This window comes from Lutjanus erythropterus, chromosome 20, assembly GCF_056507025.1.
Source record: "Lutjanus erythropterus isolate fLutEry1 chromosome 20, fLutEry1.hap2, whole genome shotgun sequence".
Classification (NCBI taxonomy): domain Eukaryota; kingdom Metazoa; phylum Chordata; class Actinopteri; order Lutjaniformes; family Lutjanidae; genus Lutjanus; species Lutjanus erythropterus.
In genome coordinates, this window is record NC_139336.1 from 34,630,492 (window position 1) to 34,650,054 (window position 19,563).

General features: G+C 39.3%; 1 protein-coding gene across 3 annotated transcripts; it reads left to right on the plus strand.

Annotated features, from left to right (window-relative positions):
* Positions 1 to 218: 218 nt before the first annotated feature.
* Positions 219 to 18,990, plus strand: dmtn (dematin actin binding protein). Of its 3 annotated transcripts, XM_084746128.1 has the most exons (16): positions 220 to 330; positions 8,379 to 8,426; positions 9,854 to 9,937; positions 10,023 to 10,166; positions 10,347 to 10,391; positions 12,206 to 12,314; positions 13,099 to 13,143; positions 13,231 to 13,359; positions 13,518 to 13,615; positions 13,718 to 13,829; positions 13,916 to 13,971; positions 14,650 to 14,695; positions 15,114 to 15,121; positions 15,504 to 15,569; positions 16,730 to 16,810; positions 18,371 to 18,990. In XM_084746128.1, the coding sequence occupies exons 2-16, from the start codon at positions 8,418 to 8,420 to the stop codon at positions 18,482 to 18,484; spliced, it is 1,146 nt and encodes a 381-aa protein (XP_084602254.1). In that variant the 5' UTR covers positions 220 to 330; positions 8,379 to 8,417; the 3' UTR covers positions 18,485 to 18,990. The 3 variants fall into 3 exon arrangements, with proteins under 3 accessions (XP_084602253.1, XP_084602254.1, XP_084602255.1); XM_084746129.1 differs by lacking the exons at positions 220 to 330; positions 8,379 to 8,426 and having other exon boundaries at positions 9,833 to 9,937; XM_084746127.1 differs by lacking the exons at positions 15,504 to 15,569; positions 16,730 to 16,810; positions 18,371 to 18,990 and having other exon boundaries at positions 219 to 330; positions 13,913 to 13,971; positions 15,114 to 15,484.
* The last annotated feature ends 573 nt before the right edge of the window (positions 18,991 to 19,563 follow it).

Consider the following 19,563-nt stretch of genomic DNA (forward strand, 5'->3'; position numbering starts at 1 on the left):
TGATGATGATGATGATGATGATGATCCTCTTCATCATGTTTCTTAAACACAGAGCTGATTGCCTCCCCCTGTTCACAGCAGAGTGGAGCAACAGGAAGACTCCTCCTCCTCCTCCTCCTCCCCCTGGGGTCACAGCAGCCCCCTGCCTGCCTGTCTGCCTGTCGGGCTTTATAAGCAGCCTACATCACACATCACCCCTCCTCCTCCTCCTCCTCCTCCACCCTTCCTCTGTCCCCCTCCTCCTCCTCCTCCTCCTGTCAGGAGCGTCACCGTCGCTCTCTGCTCCTCCGCTCTCAGTCTGATCTCTGCTTCATTCTGCGCTGTTTGGAGGTAAGAGCCGCTCCTTCTTCTTCTTCTCTTTATATCTGAGTGTTTAGACCATAAAGCAGCGGATGATCCGTGTTTGTTGCGGCTCTTTGCCGGGATCTGTGTGTGTTGTTATCGAGCTGCTGCAGACGCACTTGTCTCCTCTCCTCCTCTCCCTCCCTCTTCATCATGAAGCCTCGGAGGCTGAGGGAGGCTGACGGAGGCCACATGATGGTTAACGTCGAACAATCAGCTCACATCTGTTTGTTTTAGGATAAAAATATGAATTATTGGATTATTGGTGAGATCTGAGGTGTTAGTGTTGATTTCAGGCCTCAGGACTGATCCTCCTCTGCTCCCATCATCATCATAATAAACACAATTATACACATATGTTAAAGGATATGAGCCTCACATCGGAGAATCTGCAAATTATTATCAATTTAATGCCTAAATTGTTTCCTGGATCGATTGTTTGGGCCATAAAATGTCTGAAAATAGTGACTAATGTCCATTATTGTTCTTCAGATCCCACAGTGATGTTTGTAAATCACATTTTCTGTTTGATTCATGGTCCAAAACCCAGAATATTATATTAGAGTGATATAAAACAGATACATACAAAGATGAACAGATATAAAGCAGCAAATCCTCATGTTTAAGACGGTGGAACCAGCAGTATTGATGCATGTTCCTCTTATTTCCTCAATTATCGCTTACAAAAGTCATATTTTCTGTTTGATCCACACAACAAACACAGTCACTTTACAGTGAAATAAAACTGATATAAAAGCAGTAAATGATTGGTTTTTGAAAGGCTGCAGCAAAAGATTATTTCAGTGCTGAAAAATAAGCATATTTCCTTGATTAACTCTAAAAAATGTTAGAAAATAGTGAAAAATGTCTGTTATTATTCCACAGAACATTCACTGATTTCTGTTTTATCCACAATCCAAAACCCAAAATATTCCGTTTACATTGATATAAAACACAAAAATAAAAGCAGTAAATTATCATGTTTAAGAAGGTTGAGCCAGCTAATATTTTGTATTTATAAGGCTGCAGCTCAAGATTGTTTCAACACTGATAAATATCTGTCATATTTCCATGATCAGCTCTAAAAAAAAAAAGAAAGAAAATAGTTAAAAATGTCCACTGATGTTCCTCAGAACCCTCATCGATGCCTTAAAATCTCATTTTATGTTTGATTCACAGTCCAAAACCTAAAATATTTAGTTTACAGTGATAGAAAACATAAAAAACAGGAACCAGCAAATATTTGTCATTTTTAAGGCTGCAGTTTAAGTTAGTTTCTGTACAGGTGAATATGAAGATTATTTATTTTATCAACTCTACAAAAATGTCAGAAAATAGTGAAAAATGTCCTTTAATATTCCTCAGAACCTTCAATCGATATCTTTAAATCACATTTTCTGTTTGATCAACAGTCCAGAATCCAAAAATATTCAGTTTAATAATAATGACAGTCAGATAAAAACAGCAAATCTGTGTTTGAGAAGGTGGAACCAGCAAATGTTTGGTATTTTTCAGGCTGCAGCTCAAAATTATTTTCATGATTAATCAGTTAATTATTTGATTGATGCCCATGTGACCATTTCAAATCCAAAACGACATATTTAATTGTCTCGTTTTTTCCAAAACTTAAAGACATTCAGTTTATCGTCATTAATGATGAACCAAAACCAAAACCAGTGAATATTCACTTTGAAGAATCTTTAAAAAGTGACATTTGAACATTTTTGCTCAAAGCGATGATTCAATCAGTGATAATCTATTTATAAATCAATGAATTGATTAATCTAGTCCATTACATAATGGTGCAAGAATTACTTTTATTAGTTTTAATTAGTTCAAATGTGACGTAAAAGAGCAGAATAAGTCTTTATGTCTCATAATGTTTCAGTGTATGAACAATATTATTTTACTTTCTACTCATCAGGTGGCAGTTTACTCTTTTTTTTTTCTCTTTTATTACAACTGTGACTTAAAACAGTAATGAGTATTTAAAAGTAAAATGATCAAACATCAGTTAGAAAAACATGAATATTTGCTCCTTTTCACTGTTTATTGATAATGAAAGTAATCTTGATCATATCCTGATACACTGTGTTACTGCAGTACTGCAGAGGAAGAACCTCCTGTATGAATGTGTACATTAACCTGATCACATGTAGACGGTTTCGTGTGTGTGTGTGTGTGTGTGTGTGTGTGTGTGTGTGGTCGGACTAATGGGCCTCACACACACTGAGCTCAGCTCCATTGATGACTCCCTGGCAGTTAAAAGCTCTTAGTGATGATAAGACTATCGGACACAGCGAGCACTCAGACTGCTGCCGGTCGCTCAGCTGGACGGAGACGTCAGTCCTCTGAGACACGCACACACACTTTGTTTCAGTTTAAACCACGTTAAATCTCCACTACACTACAGTTCATCAGGAAATATACTGTACTTTTTACTCCAATACATTTACATCTTACAGATACAGTATACAGATTTAGATTTTACATGACGAGTAAATGTAAACAGCGGCGTCCATCGTTCACTTTAGAGACGTAACAGTATTCACATCATCAGCTGATCAAAAAAAGTGTGATCGCAGCAGAAAGAGAGTGAATATGGAGTGTCGACGTGATGTAACAACAAAAGTGTTGATGTCATATAAAAAGTTTGATTTGATCATGAGGCCTCATGTTTGTAGTTCTGTGGTTTATCAGTGAAGTGTCTGAACTACACTACAGGCTGGAGTCCAGGTGGGGAGTAACTAAGTACAAATACTTAGTTACTGTACTTAAGTAGATTTTTCAGGTATCTGTACTTTACTTGAGTATTTATCTTCCTGACATTTTACTTTTACTCCCTACACGTGAACACAAATATCTGTACTGTACACATTTTAGGGGAATTATTATTTTTACTTTACATCATTGCGTGCAGCCTTCCAAACATCGAGACTGACTTCAACAACAAGACAAACGACGGAAAAGATGTAAGGAGACAAAAATGACTGAAAAGACCTAACAAAACAAAAAATAATGAAAAAAACATAACAAGACAACAACATGAAAGACATCAGAAGACAAGACGTGTAACATTAACCCCATCTAAGGTCTTCGGTTAAGATGTGAAGAGTTAAGATAAGATTTTTCCTAATTTGTTCTTACAGAAGCAAATCCTCCTTCTTCATCCTATTATGTCTTAGTTTAACAAATCCTAAATACTAAAGCTAACATTAGCTTGTTATGTCTGTTACCAGAGAATTGATTTTTTTCAGGAAGTTTATAACAATGCTAACTTAAAAGAAAGAGACGGGGCTGAGATAGCAGACAGTGTAATCTTGAGTAAAAGTAATAAAAGAGTAGTCATAGTGATTAAAAGTTAGCTAATGCTATTGTTAGCTACTGTTCCATAAGCTTCTGTTAGGTAATGCTGCCATTACCCAGTGTAGCTAGTTAGTAAGTTAGTTACACATGGAAAAGTGAAAGTTTAACGGTTAGCCTGAAGTTAGGAGAGTTTACTTAAGATTTTGGTGAAGTTAGGATACTTGTTTAACACACGTTTACTGACTCGATTTAGGATGAGCATACTGAGCTAACTGTAATAAACTGTAATAATCTAAATGATGACTGATCTGTAACCTGTAACTCTTATTACCATGGTTACCAATATGGCCCCAGGGCTTTGCATCAGAAAGCTTTTTCTCGCTATTTTAACCCAAACTGTGATTTTTATTTTCCTGCTCTAAACTGATCCATGAAGGACTGTTGCCTTTAGGTTGGTTAGGTTTAGGCACGAGGACTGATGATTGGGTAGAATTAGGGTAAAAATATCAGGATAAACCAATCAGAGGCAGAATCAACAGTCAACAGTGATTGTTTACAGTCTGATCAGCAACTTTAGACATGAAAATGGATATTTTGGCCTAAAGGAGAAATCTGTAATAAATTGTAAAATGACTGCAACATATGATCAAGTTGAAATACTCACTGACAACAACGTGAGCCGTGGTGTCCAATCCAAAGAATCCAGGTTTGTTTCACTTTAATTAGAGTTCAGATCAATGAATTTTCGCAGAATGAGTAAGAGTCTGTTTATATGGGAAATCAATAATCTTTTACAAGGCATTGGTGTTTATGACTTAAATTGATCAAAATGTTAATGGAGTTTGGCAGCAGTGAGACAGACAGTCACTGAACTCAAACTCCACCGTGTGTTTTCAGAGCAGAGGGATTTTTATTTTCAGGATAACAGACTGAGCTTTACATTTACAGAGAACTGACAGTGATAAACAGCCGATCAACTGACTTGTTGTCCACACTTGTTATAGCCAAATTACAATGGTGCGCTCATGTCTGAACTCCTGCAACATGCTAACGTTAGCCACACAGACCAACAGCTAATGTTAGCCACACAGACCAACAGCTAATGTTAGCCACACAGACCAACAGCTAATGTTAGCCACACAGACCAACAGCTAACGTTAGCCACACAGACCAACAGCTAATGTTAGCCACACAGACCAGCCATTTATGTTAGATACACAGATCAGCCACTAGCGCGTCTACACTGATAAACTGCTAACATTACCTAAAGAAACTAAAGACACAGCTGGTGTTAGCTACACAGATCAACAGCTAACGTTAACTACACAGACAAACCACTAATGTTAGCTACACTTAAAATCCAGTTATAGCTACATAACCTGTCAGTTTCTAGTCTTTATGCTAGGCTAAGCTAACCAGCTGGTGTAGCTTCATATTGTATCAACTCGCAAGAAAGACCAAAAGCACAGTTCCTAAAATGTTGAACTAGTCCTTTGATAAATAGTTTTGTTTTGTTTTTGTTTTTCTTGCAGAGTTTTTATTTGTAACAGAGTATTTTTACAGTGAGATATTTTTACTTTCAGTCCAGTAACGGATCTGAACACGTCTTCCACCGCTGGTAAACAGGACAGGAAGATATTTCAGGCGTCTCTATCCAGAGAACAACATCTGTCCAGGTGACCCAGATGGAGTTCAGCTGAGGACAGGTCTCACTGATCCTGTGTCAGTTTTTGTTGGTTAGAAGTGGATGTCAGAAGGAGGGAAGGTGAAGCTCTGCGGCCGTGTGTGTGTGTGTGTGTGTGTGTGTGTGTGTGCGTGTGTGTGTGTGTGTGTGTGTGTGTGTGTGTGAGTGTGCGTGTGTGTGTGTGTGTTGATTCTCTGGAGGGAGGAGTGTAACCACAGCAATAACTGTTGAGGACCGGCTGGGCGTTGGCCCGGCCTGGGCGAGCTGATAAACAGCCAGGGAGGAGGAGGAGGAGAGGGGAGGGGAGGGAGGAAGAGGAAGACGAAGGGCGGGATGGAGACGCACGAGGAAGACGAGGGAGGCAGATGAAAGAGAAGACACAACAGGAGGAGGGGGTTCACAGGAAGTCTGGATGTTTTTTGGGGGGAGGATATCCTCGTTAGCAGAGAGGCTCTCATGTTGTTTGAGGTGTCTTTCCTGTGAGCAGGACTACAGCTGGTCCCTCCTCCTCCTCCTCCTCCTTCGTCCCCTCCGTCCCCAGAGGAGGCTCTGATAACAGCCATGTCTAAATCTGATTCTCAGTGTTGTTTTACACACAGTCTCCTTGTCCCCCATCAGTCCAGCCTCACCCCGAGGGACATGGTGTGTCTCTGTGTGTTTGAAAGGTTGGAAACTCGATCATTTGTTCTGAAAAGGTGGAAAGACGATCCGTCGGTTCTCTGAACCACCAAACTGTGATTCCAGTCACAGAGAATTCACAGAATTTCTGACATAGCTTAAACTTAACGTTAGCTTTCGAGCTAACGAGTAACCAGCTAATAAACTAGTTAAAAAGTCACATTCATGGACTGTTCTGTTCTCTGTGGGTTTTGCAGCTGCAGGTGAAGTTGGATGTTGAGGTTGTTGTGTCACAAAGTTCTTCTCGTCATCATCATCTTTGAATTAAATTAAAAAAAAATATTTTTGGACCAACCCGTCGATGACAGCGGCCTCCTGTCTTGTTGTGACGTTTACATCATTTCCATCTTTTATATCTTGTTATATCTTTAACATCATTTTTATCTTGTTACATCTTAAATGTAGTTTTTCGTCTTCTTTCATCTTTTACAGAATTTTCATCTTGTGATCTTTTACAGTTTTTTACGTCTTAATGTCATTTTTTGTTATGTCTTTCATGTTATCTTCATGGTTTTACGTCTTCTTATGTCCTCTTACAGTTTTTGCATCATTTTCATCTTTCACATCTCTTTCATGTTACTTGTCACATCCTTAACATCATTTTTGTCTTGTTTCGTTATTTTCATCTTTTTACACCTTGTATGTCTCCTTATGTCTTGTTATGTCTTTTAGATCATTTTCATCTTGTTATGGCCTTTACGTCCTTTTCTCTTTTTACATTTCTTATGTCTTGTTACGTTCTTTTCATCATTTTTGTCTTTTACGTTGTTTCTGTCTCACCCTGTCTGTCCTGTGTGATGTCCTCTGATGGATCCACCAGTCAAATACCTGAAGACTCTACTGAAGTATTTGTACTTCGTCTCTGTGTAATCAAAGCGTCTTTAAAGCAACTATCTTGAGATATGAAGGGAAACTGAATGCAGCCGTTATTTTAACAGTTATTCTCACTTGACTCATAATGAAATATTACTGAATGTAAAATAATTCTGACTCCACAAAAGGAGAAATGATGAATATCTGCTGAGGACTGAAGGTGAACTCAGCACATACAGAACAAAAACATTCACACTGGCTTTGTTCCATGTTGGCATCCCAGTGAGCCAGCATGCACAGTACCAAGGCCCTGGAACAGTCTGACCTAAATGGAATGGAGCCATTATTAATTAATTCCATACATCTACATGTGCTGTTCCTGCATTGATATGTTGAAATGTCTGCTGTGGAAAAAACAAAATAATCTCACCTCAAAGTCCGTTTGGTTCCTGTTCTGGATCACACGGTCGTCCTCAGTTTGAAATGTGGACACCTGAAGTCACAACAACACAGCAGGAAAAGAACATCTGAGACACTCTTAGAAATAAAGGTTCCTAAGGGTTCTACCTTGAACCATTTGCTTCAGAAGAACCCTTTTTTGAATAAAACAGTTTGTCAAGGGTTCTCTGTAAGACTAAGGGCCCCATTAAGAACCATTTTCATCCAAAGAACCCTTTTTTTGGAAAAACAAGTTCTTCAAGAATTATTGAAATCCTTGAAGAACTTTTTCATCAAAGGTTCTTTGTATTGTAACATGAAAAGGTTCTCATTAAAAAGATACTTGGTAGAACCCCCTGTGTGTGCTTTAGATAAAACACTTGGAATATAAAAAGGTTCTCAGTTGAATCCCTTCAGTGTGTTCTAAATGAAACCCTTGGAATATAAAAGATCCTTGGTAGAACCCCCTGAACATGTTCTAGATAAAACCCTTGAAATATAAAAAGGTTCTCATTAGAACCCCCTGGGTGGATTCTTGTAAGTACCCCTAGAAGGTGTTAAGGGTCTGGATAGAACCCCCAGAGAGGGCCCTGGGTGAAGCTATTACACCATAGAGGGGTTCCCTGTGGAACCTTTCATGGATGGTTCTAGCTATAACCTTCATGGTGGGTTCCAGGTAGAACTCTTTGAATGTACTCAGGGTGCCATTATAAAAGGTTCCCCCAGTAAACATAAAGGGTTCTCCTATGAGGATAAGCCAAATATCCCTTTAAGGTTCTAGTTAGCACCTTTATTTCTAAGAGTGTACTAAACCCTTAATAATAGCTGCTTCTCATATAGTTCCTTCTGTTCCATCCAGACCTCAGGCTCACTGGCAGCAGAACATTAATGTTTTTACCTCCATCTGTTCTATTTTCTTCTTCTTCTACTTTTAAAATGTCGACTGTAAAAACAGCAGCAGTTGAATTTCATTGATCCTCCGATGAAGATGAGTCGTCGTCAAACTCATTCATAAAATGTCCGTCTGTGGTGATGAGGAACTGTAATAATGGCTAATGCATCTGTCTGTCTGTCTCTCTGTCTGTCTCTCTGTCTGTCTCTCCTTGTTTCTGTCCAGCTGGTCAAAACCAATCAGGAAGAAGGTTTTTCTCCAGTCATGCAGAAGGTAATCAATCAATCACATCCAAAACACTTGTTCTTTGCTCCAGCTATGAGTTCTGTCCATCATTTCTATCAGTAATCATAAAATCTAAATTAAAAGCCCAAATCCACTTTTGCCGTCTTGCATCAGCAGCAGACAGCAGGATAAACCTGTCAGCTGTGCACAAGTACCCTGATTAATTCATGGGTGAGTTTAGGTCAAACATGCAATGAACCGATCACAGTCAGCTGTCAGCACCTTTAAGAAGCAGATGCACCCAGAACCAGAAATTGTTTCTGATGTTTGAGGAACAGGATATCCAACAGAGGTATATGCAACCAGCATCAGGCTCTGACAGAAACACACGGGTCGGGCTGGACTCGTGCTCAGATATAACATCTGGTTCCCAAACGTCTTGGGCGGAGCTAAGCCCAGGATGCAGCGACAGTGCTGCTGCAAAATAGTGTCAAGGGAGAACCTGTTTTGGTGGAACATTTGCATGGTGGGAGATGAGCTCTAGTATTAAAATTACTACATCACTGGTAACAGCTGTTAGCTTGTGTACATTGTACCATTAGCATCCTGGGCGCTAATTTGCTATTTTCAGCGTGTAGGTCGCAGCTCAGAGTTCTTTGTTGTTTCCTGGGAAGTTTGAAAACGTAGACACAGACTCTGCGATGCCGCTTGGAGTAATTAACCAATGGCAGGACAAGACCAGCATCTGCATCCAGTGAGTCAGACTAAGACACAAGTGGTTTTGACTTTAATGCACCGAGCACAAGATACCAAATCACCTCATCTCCACTTTTAGACCGCCCACCTCTGGTCACACAGAACAGACACGAGTTCATTTGTTATCCTGCAGATGTGGCAAAAATGACAACTGCGCTGGTGTTAAGTAAGAAATGCCACATGTGCCACTGGTGCCTCCACTTTGCACCGGGTTTAAGATATATATGATATATATGATATATATGATATATATGATATATACTGATATAATGGGACTAAATGTCACTCGGCTTGTGGAGCTCAAAGCACCAAAAAATACATCTGAAAAATTCAACCTTTCAGGAAGGAACTTTCTTTCTCATAGAAATAAATGTATTATCTTCTTTCTCTCTTCTAGAGAGAAACTAGTTCCTACATTTGAGCTGAGTGTCATTTAGTCTCATTATATTTGAGAGGCTGATACTTCTAAAACTGTGCAGAAACAGGACTGCAGGTAAGAGGGGAAATATGTGTTTTTGATTTTGGGGTGAACTGTCCCTTTAATAGATTTAAAGAAGTGGCATTTCATGGGTTGAAAATGTTGCCTCTTCCTGTTTTAAATCTCATTATTACAGATAGAAATGATGGATGAACCAGTAAAGATAAGATCCATGTTCCATGTTGATCCATGTTGTAAGTGTAATGACCTCACCTGCTACATGTGTGTGATGGCGTCTCAGGTGGAGACTGGACAGGTAACTGCAGTCAACCTTCCTTCATCCGGGGGTCTGAGCACCCCGGGGTCTCCTGCCACAGGCATCATGGTAAACACACTCCTCTACCTGTGTTAACTCACCGACACACACTAACACACGCTGACCTGTGATCTGTGTGTGTGTGTGTGTTGAGGCGCGGGTGAACGACCAGGTGGTGGGTTACAGAGACCTGGCCGCTCTGCCCAGAGACAAAGCCATCCTGCAGGTGGAGAGACCCGACCTGATGACCTACCAACCACACCTGAGCTTCTCTCCACTCGACCCGCCGCGCAGAGAGGTACACAAAATACTCTGAAAATAATCTAAATACTCTGTTCGCTGTGGACCCCTGGAGGTCCCCTGACCCCAGCTTGAGAACCACTGTTCTGAACTTGACGGTTAGTCCTCAGTCTGTGTCTCTGTAGAGCAGAAGAGTAACGTGATGATTCTGAGTGTTAATTATGTTTCTGACCTGCAGAGATCTCTGTCTCCTCCCTCCTCGTCTCCTCCCAGGTCTCCTGAGGTAAGACAGCCGCCGTCTTTTTATTTCACTCATATCATGTAGGAACTTTAAAGAACAAGGTGAATTATTGATTATTGTTATTTTGCATCATTGTGCGCCGCCTTCAAACATCAAGACTGATTTCAACCTAAATGGACGAAACAATAAGACATAGAAAAGACAATTGACTGGTGGATCCATCAGAGGACATCAGACAGGACAGACGGGACGAGACGGAAACGATGTAAAAGATGTAAGAAAACGAAAACAAGACAAAAAAAAAAACAGACGTAACAAGATAAAAACAACGCAAAATATGCAAGAAGATGAAAATGATGGAAAAACATAAGAAGACAAAAATAACAAAACAGCAACAGGATGAAAATAATGTAAATCCCACAGCAAGACGAAAAAGGGACAAAAATTATATAACGAGACGTAGAAGATAAAACAAGACAAAAATAACAAAACAAGACGAAAAAGACAGAACAAAACAATCAGTAGAAATGTCCTTCAGAGGACGACGTTTTACTTTCATACATTTTTCCTGCAGTAAACAAGTTGAGTCAGTACTTTTACTGTTACTCGAGTATCTGTACTTGTACTGCAGTAAAGAACGTGAGGACTTTTGCCTCCACTGTAAGAACGTTGATCTCGTGATGAGAACGTTTTGTCTGATCTCTTCTCGTCTTGAAGCTGATGAAGGTTTGAACAAACAGTAAATTAGTGGTCAGCGAGCGTTTGGTTAACAGAGTCTCCTGCAGTGAACGAAGCCTCTGTGACTCGGTCAGGATCCTCCATGAGTCACTGCTCAGATTATTAGAGAAAAAACTGATGTCTTCATATTTTGGTCTTGTTGTTGAGTTTGAATCACTGCTTTGTCTCCTCTCACTGTTAAAAATGTGACATTTAAAGTCTCCAGTTTGTCTGCAGCCTCTGAGAAGACAAAGAGTCTCTGTTGAGGTTCCTGCAGCCGTCGCTCCGTCCTGCACCTCGCTTACTCGTCTGTCACGTTATTGATCATGTTTAAAGATGAAGGAGTGCGAGTGTGAAAAGATCAGCTTCAGTTTAATGTCTGTCAGAGTCTTGATTACGTGATGCTCTTTAACAAATGCAAAGCAGCGTTAGTGTCATAAATCAAATCTAAAACTAAACCAATGAAAATAAGCAGTGAAAAAAATTAAATCATAAAATTAAATAAAAATGAAACCTTCAAGAAACTGAAACTGAAATAATGTTGTCTGGTTACAACACGAATTAAAAATAAAATTAAAAAGTCAAGTAAATTAATGTCAGTTTTATATTTTGTAGCAATAATGCATCGAGGTTCATTTAAAATCATTCTGCAGAACAAGAAGTTCAACTTTTTATCCACTCGTGCTGCAGACGTAACACATATGATTAAAAATAATAAATATTAAAAACAGCAAACACGCTTTAACTAAAAATAAAGTTAAATATAAAAGTCCAAATTAATGTAAAATACAAAAAAATCTCAAATACAATTTTTTTTTTAGAATTCAACAGCTGCTCTCAGTCAGATTTAATGGACTGCATCTTTAAAAAAAAAAGTTTAGCAGCTAACATGCTAACATTTTCTTCTTTGCACTACAGTCGATCTGAAGCTGAGGAGAACGTCATCAGTTCTGCAGACATTTGGTCATAAACCAAGAGACGACGATCCGTCCAACAGATTTTTTAATCAGGACCAAAGTCTCCACCTTCAAACCAACGATAATAAATCCTTTAAAATGTGTTTTAATTCAGACTGTGTGTGTGTGTGTGTGTGTGTGTGTGTGTGTGTGTGTGTGTGTGTGTGTGTGTGTGTTCTCAAGGTGAAGCCGCGCAGAGCAGAAAGTGAAGGTGGTTCTCCTGGAGGTTCCACGCTGCACCTGCAGGCTGGACGTAAGATCAGCAGCAGCCAGCAGCACTTCCACAGACCAGGTGAGTCACATCACACCTGTCCACAAACAAAAACATTCACTCATCTCTGAAACCGTCTGTGGAAAAATAAAAAATCCTCAAATATCTATTTTTTTAAATCATGATAAAAGGACTTTTCTTGGACGTCCTGGAACAGAAAAAATAGATGCGACATGAAACCTGCAGGTGGCGAGCGGCGTCCTGCAGAGTTTAATCATATGAATCAGTGGATGAATATAGAAGAACGTTCACGTTCTCAAGATCACAAGTCTTCTTCACCTAACAAATCTGCTTTTCTAAAGATAATGAAAGAATTAACTCATGATCTCAAAATAACAAGAGTTAATTAAGAAATAACTGTAACAGCTGATCTCAGCTTCCGTAGATTAACACATTTTACTTTTTTTTTTAAATTAACTCAAAGTAAAAAAGTAAAGTAAAAATATCATTAAATTCACCTTTTAATTAATCCTTTTTCCTAAATGTTGCTGTTCTGTTTTAAATTTCAGATATTAATCTAAAATGTAAAAACAGAAGAACAAATGCAGATTTTATTTATAATATAATAGCATTTGTATAAATTTATGAAACGATCATAAATAAAAGATATAATTTCTCCACATGCTCCATGATGTGGCACTGAAAGTGGAGTTTTAATTTAATTCTGCATTTTGAAACATGAACATAAAACTATATTTTTACACAAATGGAAAATAATATTTAACTATATGATTGTATTTTAATATTGGCGAACTTTGACTTCCATACCGTGACACTAAATCTTTTTTTTTTTTTTTTTTTCCAGATAATGGAACCAACATCTACAGGAAACCTCCCATCTACAAACAAGGTGAGCAGCTGTGATTGGTCAGTTTTCTGTGAGTTCACCTGGTCGCTCTCTGCTGCAGCTCCTCGTCGTCTCTCTGCGTCTCTGCAGATGTTCAGAAACATGTGGAAGGCGTCATCAAGTCGGCGAAGTTTCCTGCAGCTCAGCCTCCAGATCCCAACCAGCCGTCCAAGATCGAGACCGAGTACTGGCCCTGCCCCCCGTCGCTGGCTGCCATGGGTAGGTGACACACGGCAACAACACACAGAACAACAACACGACGGAAAGACATCATGGTCCACTTTGAATAAATAAATAAATGTATTGAATTAATAATACATTTTTATAAAAGTGTGTGGGAGACCGTGAGTCTAACCGTGAGGCTGATCTCTCCGTAGAGATCGAGCGGAGGAAGAAGAAGCTGCAGGAGGAAGATGATGAGTTTGAGGACCTGACAGATGAAGCCAAGACGCTGCAGGAACAAGAGCTGGAAAAGGTTAGTGAATAAAAATGTCTCACACACACACACACACACAGACACACACGCAGAGCGATAACCAGGGGTGACGACGACTGACGCTGTCTGTGGTGAATCCAGATCAAGTCCAACCTGGGTCGTCTCATCCTGAAGGAGGAGAAGGAGAAGGAGAAGGCCGTCAGTTTCCGGAGGAAGACGCAGTCGCTGCCCGACAGAACACACATGCACACCAGTAAGACTGACCGCCGGCCGCCGTTCCACCAATCACAGTTTGAGCTTCAGGTTCTCAGCGGTTCTTTTCTCTTTGTTTGTCAGCAGGTTTGTCTGCGAGCGCATCAAAGTCTCCGTCACACTCAGGCTCCAGTCTGACCAGAGTAAGTTCCTCTGTGCTGCAACAGACAGAATGAACGTGGTCATATTAACACGATGTGTACGGAGGCCGAGAGCCGCCATGTTTGAAATTATTCTTTTATCTTCAGTTCACTAGTTAATTATTTTATCACCAGAAATCACAGATAAAAGGTTTATTTTTCTTGTTATATGAAGGCCGACTTTTTGAGATAACGAGATCATTTATCATGAGAATCACGGGACAGTAAGGAGGAAGAGCAGGAAGTTCAAGTTTTACATCTTCTTACATCATTTTTCATCTTGTTATGTCTTTTGTTGGCGTATTTTATCTTGTTTGGTAACTTTTGATCGTGTTATGCCTTTCATGTTGTTTGTTGTGTTGTTTGTTGTGTTAAGTTGTTTGTCTTGTTGCAGTTTTTTCATTCTGTTACATCATTTTTCATCTTGTTACTTTTATTTTGCTTTGTTACGTCTGTCACATAATTTTTTGTTTTGTTACTTGGTTTTATTTTATCTGTTTGGTCTTTTCGCTCTGGATGTAGGTGTTGGACCAACAAATGTCAATCATTTAATTCTGGCTGAAGTATAAAATTCTATTAAATCTAAATATTTTGCAATATTAGGGAGAAAAGAGAAACACCACATGTAGATTTTGTGTGTTTAATATCGAACGTAAAACGATTTATTTTGTGTGTTTGCAGATGCAGTCTGCAGAGTTTTCCACAGATGGAGATAAAGGACGGCCAGGTGAGATTCCTCCTCTCAGACTTCATCAGTTTTACAGAGTTGATGAACATGAAACAGTTCTAACGTGAAACTCCCCGTTAAAACAAACAGACAGCTTTTGTCTGACAGCTTTAGAGGAGCTGGTATGAACCAACTTCACACTACAGGATGTAAAGGAGGAAAATCAGGGCTAAACTCAGAAAGTCATGTAGTGTGACAGAGGCAGGTCCTGACTCCAGCTCTAAACTGATCTTTTCACCTCAGTTCAGCAGAGAAAGATCATTCTTGTCTTAATACTTGTAGTTGAAGTATTTCTTTAGAACAGGTTTTGAAGTCCAGGTATTTGTACCACAGACTGGCATGAGTGTTCTCCAGTGTTACAGCGCTGTCATCATGTTTGATTCCATGTTCTGATCTTCCTGTCGTCATGTCTTTGCAGCTGCTCAGGTAAGCATGTTGTCTGTGTGGCATGTGCATGACCAGTGGCACCAGCACTGCTGTGTTTTAACCTGCCGTCTTTACTGCGACTGAACAGCTGCAAGTCTGCACTAACTCCTCCTGCACTCAGCTCGAGTTTCTGCACCACCCTGATCCATCTGAGCACCGCCTGTGTGTGAACGGATGTGTGTGTGTTGAATCTGCATCTTTGCACCACCGCCATGCACCTGTTTCTAACACTCTGCTCACTTCTGGCCTGGCTTTACTGTGACGGTTCTTCTGTTTACCAGACTGCGCTGGAGTATCTTTCATGCAGTGTATGTTTGTGTGTGTGTGTGTGTGTGTGTGTGTGTGTGTGTGTGTGTGTGTGTGTGTGTGTGTGTGTGCGTAGAATGGAGAGGCTCGGAGGGAGAGGATGGACAGAGGAAACTCTCTGCCGAGTATCCTGGAGCAGAAGGTGAGAGCTGCTCCAGCTCAGCTCATCAAGATCCACAAACATTCACACAATCCAGACACTCACAGCCTGTTCACACCTGGTATTAGACTGTGCCTACCCATGAGTCTGCAGTGACCAATCAGATCAATCAATCAGATCTCACATCCCCGCTCTATATGCAAATAAAGATGTAGAATCAGCAACGCACTGTGATAAAGTGGCACAGTAGGTCAATTAATGATGGTTATTATTAAGTTTCACCAATTTTAGCCATAATTTTTCGCTCACCAACTCTTTTTGGACATTGCAGACAGAAGTTCTCAGACCAGAATCAAACTGGGCTCTGGGTGCTCGCAGATTAACCCAGGACACACGTTAATATTGGGTGTGAACAGGGTCCAGGGGTCTCATTTGTAACATGGACGGTCAATTTTGATCTTAAACCTGTAGTGCATTTATCCATCTGGATAGTTCTGATGTGAGCTGCAGTATAAATATCAGCTCTTAAAAATTTACACCAGCGTCTCTTTCCAGAAATCATGACCCAGTTTCAAGATAACTCTCTTTCTAGTCAAAAATAAAGTTGTTCTGGTAGATTCTACTGCAGATAGAAAGTAGTTCCTCCATGAAACTGGTCGTAACAAAGTCTGTGGATTGTCTTGAGTAATTTCTGTGCAGAGACGCTGGTTTTGAATTTTTCAAATGGATGTTTTTGTTATGGAGGGAAAGTGACATAGAGAACAGAACAGGTTAAGATAGAATAAATGTTATATTTACATATACAGAGAGTTTTTATGATACATCTTGTATATAAAAATATAGAAATGATATAGAAATAAAGAAAGATAATTAGCTGTAGACATGAGAAGTATATATGGTTTATATATCAACTGAATCAGACATAAACTCCTTTAACTGACAGATATTGTTATAGATTTGTATATTATCTTTATGCTTGTATTTATGTGTGAATATGTTTATTTGTATATATAATATGTTGTTAAATGCTGGTGGGTTTAAATATTTAACTGTTTGAATTGTTGTTGATTCATGTGTCTGAATTCCTCAGTGAGTCAGAAAATATTTGATGATCTTATTAAAATAATAACTGAACTCTGTTGATGTTAAAGAGACATGACGGAGCTTCAGACGTTACAGTTTGTGATCTCTGTGTTTTTCAGATCTATCCATATGAAGCTCTGATTGTGACCCACAGAGGGCGCTGTAAGCTGCCGCCGGGAGTCGACCGCACTCGACTGGAGGTTTGTATCAGAGCCGGAGAGGATCTCTGATTGGTCCTCAGGATCTGATCCCTGCATTAACACTGACGTCTCTTTAAACACTGAGCCGTCCTGACTGGACACACGTTGACGTCTCAGCAGGACGACGTCTCTGCTGCACAAACACCCCGACGAATCAAAATCACCAGAGAGAACGTGAATACTGATGTCACCACTGACATCATCGTACGGACTGAACATGAACAAATGAGGGGAAAAAGAATTAAAATATAATCATCCTTCAACTCATCAGAAGCGGATTATTATTATTTACATTTCATTTATATTTTCATATTTATTTATTCATACTGTGCATTTAACTAAACTATAATCTTATTTTAATACTAATAAATCCTGACACTCATCCTTCATCTTCAGTTTTATTTTTATGTTTTATTTCTATATTTTTGTATATAGTAATATATGGCACTTTTTTAAAACATACTTATGATTTCTATTTTGATTCTTATATTTTCATTATGCTTCTATATACTTTTATTCTTTAATCAGAGTGACTGTAATGCAGACAGTTTCCCCCTGGGATCAATATTTCTGATTCTGAAAACTTAAAGTCACACAACATTTCCATGGACCTGAAATCATTGTTGTATTTGCTGCTCTGACATTTAGCTTTTCTAAATGTTTCTTCATCACCGTGTTAAAAGTCATTTCTGCACAGCTGCTTTTAATAGAAACGTTACAGCAAATATCAATCTATCATTATTATAAAGAAAATAAAGTAATTTGTTTGTTTTTTCAGTTTTGTTCATTTTTTAGTTTCTCTTTTTTCCCCTAAATTCTTTTTTTTTTTTGGTTTGTTTTTTGTATTAACTGATTTCACTCTTCCTTTTCTACTTTCATTTTTTAAATATAAAGTACCAGTGTAACATATTAACTCTAATCTTTTTTATTCTTTCTATTCTCTCCTACAAACTATCAGTTTCATTTAATGGAGAAATCTACAATATATTTACAGTAATAAATGATAAAATGACAACGATTTGTCATAAGTTGAAATTCTGACTTTTCCGACAGCAACGCTGCAGCCTGTCTGTTCTGGGCTGGATTAACTTTTTGTTTGTTTGTTTCACTTTAATCAGAGTTTAACTTGATGCTGAATGTTCTGTGAATCAGTCAGTGTCGGTTTATGAGTCATAAGAAATCATTAATAATCTGACAGACAACATCGACAGAGTTATAAATGATGATCAACTGACAGTGAAGGACTCGTCCTCACCTGTTATTGTCAAATTATGATATTGAGCTCACCCTGCAGTGTTCCTGCAGTGTTCCTGCAGTGTTCCTGCAGTGTTCCTGCTGTGTTCCTGCTGTGTTCCTCCAATTTGCAGAGCTTCAGTCTGGGAGGAGTTGTCGGGGAAACAACTCACTTCAGCCACAGTTCATATATTAAACAGGATTTCTACCTATTTAATAAACAGTCTGTGGCTCTAAGTCATTATTTGGACTGCAGGACTCATTTTTGGACGTATCGCTCCTTTAACTCTCAAGACGTCCTGACTTGTTCTTCTTCTGTCCTCTCAGAGACATCTGGCCCCGGAGGAGTTCGAGCAGGTGTTCGGGATGCCGATGGCCGAGTTCGACCGCCTCTCTCTGTGGAAACGAAACGAACTGAAGAAGAAAGCCTCGCTTTTCTAACAGGAAGTGACCTCATTGTCCCCCTCAGAATACTTGATGAAGCAGCCAGAAGGAGGAGAAAATGTCAACAGTCAAACAAACAACAAACCGAGCGATTCATCTCGTTAGTCCTCCCTCTAAACTAACCAATCACAGCCCTGGATGTGGATCAGCTGGCCCTGATTAACCCTTTACTGACTAACCTAAACTGATGCACTGACACTCACACATATTACCTGTGCTGCACTTATAATCACTGCTTGCAAATCATCCTCATTATGTGTCCGCTCATCCTCATCCTCATCCTCATCCTCATCTTCATCTTCATCCTCACCATCATCATCATCATCATCACCCTTGTGTTTGGTTTCACGGAGCTGCAGAGGTCTGAATCTGGAGATTAGCACGTTAGCAGCTCTTCTGGTGTCATGAAGCTGGTAGATCACCATGGTAACAGGAGGTATATCACCGTGGTAACCTACGATGAATGCATGAAACAGATACGTCCGTCTCAAATCTAAAATTTAATTCAGACTAGCAAAAATAAAATAATTGATGTCTGACTGGGATTGTAACTAATAAAATGCTATTTCATACATCTACAATAAAATTTTAACTTTCTTTTATAACTGGTCAGAATTTCATTTTAGATTAAAAAATCTCATCGTAAATATCTTCAGTGTACATATCCAAAATGAAAATGCGAATTCAGACGACATCTGTGAAGTGAATTATCGGACAAATGGGAAATGCAATTGTGGAAAATAAATTTCCACTAGTCAGCTTTATTTCAACGTGTAGAAATTCAATTGTAAATATGAAAATCAATGTAATAAATGATATAGAATAGATGCATGCATGTGTTCAGCTGTACATCCACTAGAGGGCGCCGCTCAGAGAGAAAAGTTACTCAAAAGAAGAAAAAGAGTCAAAATATTTTCGGATTTTTAAAACTTCGTCGTGTCCTCTGGTCGTGTCTCGCTGCTACACTGCCCCCCCCATGACCAGCGCAGGTACTGCTCTGTTTGGTCCGCATCCGAAAACTTGAAATGTGCAGAAATACGAACAAAATGGACGCAGAAGGTTCCGTCTGTATCTGT

Coding starts and splice junctions, on each gene's coding strand:
- dmtn (XM_084746129.1), top strand. CDS start 9,833: ATGTGTGTGATGGCGTCTCAGGTGGAGACTGGACAGGTAACTGCAGTC. Junction 10,167..10,346: donor TCGACCCGCCGCGCAGAGAG/GTACACAAAATA, acceptor TCTGACCTGCAG/AGATCTCTGTCTCCTCCCTC. Junction 16,811..18,370: donor TCGACCGCACTCGACTGGAG/GTTTGTATCAGA, acceptor CTGTCCTCTCAG/AGACATCTGGCCCCGGAGGA.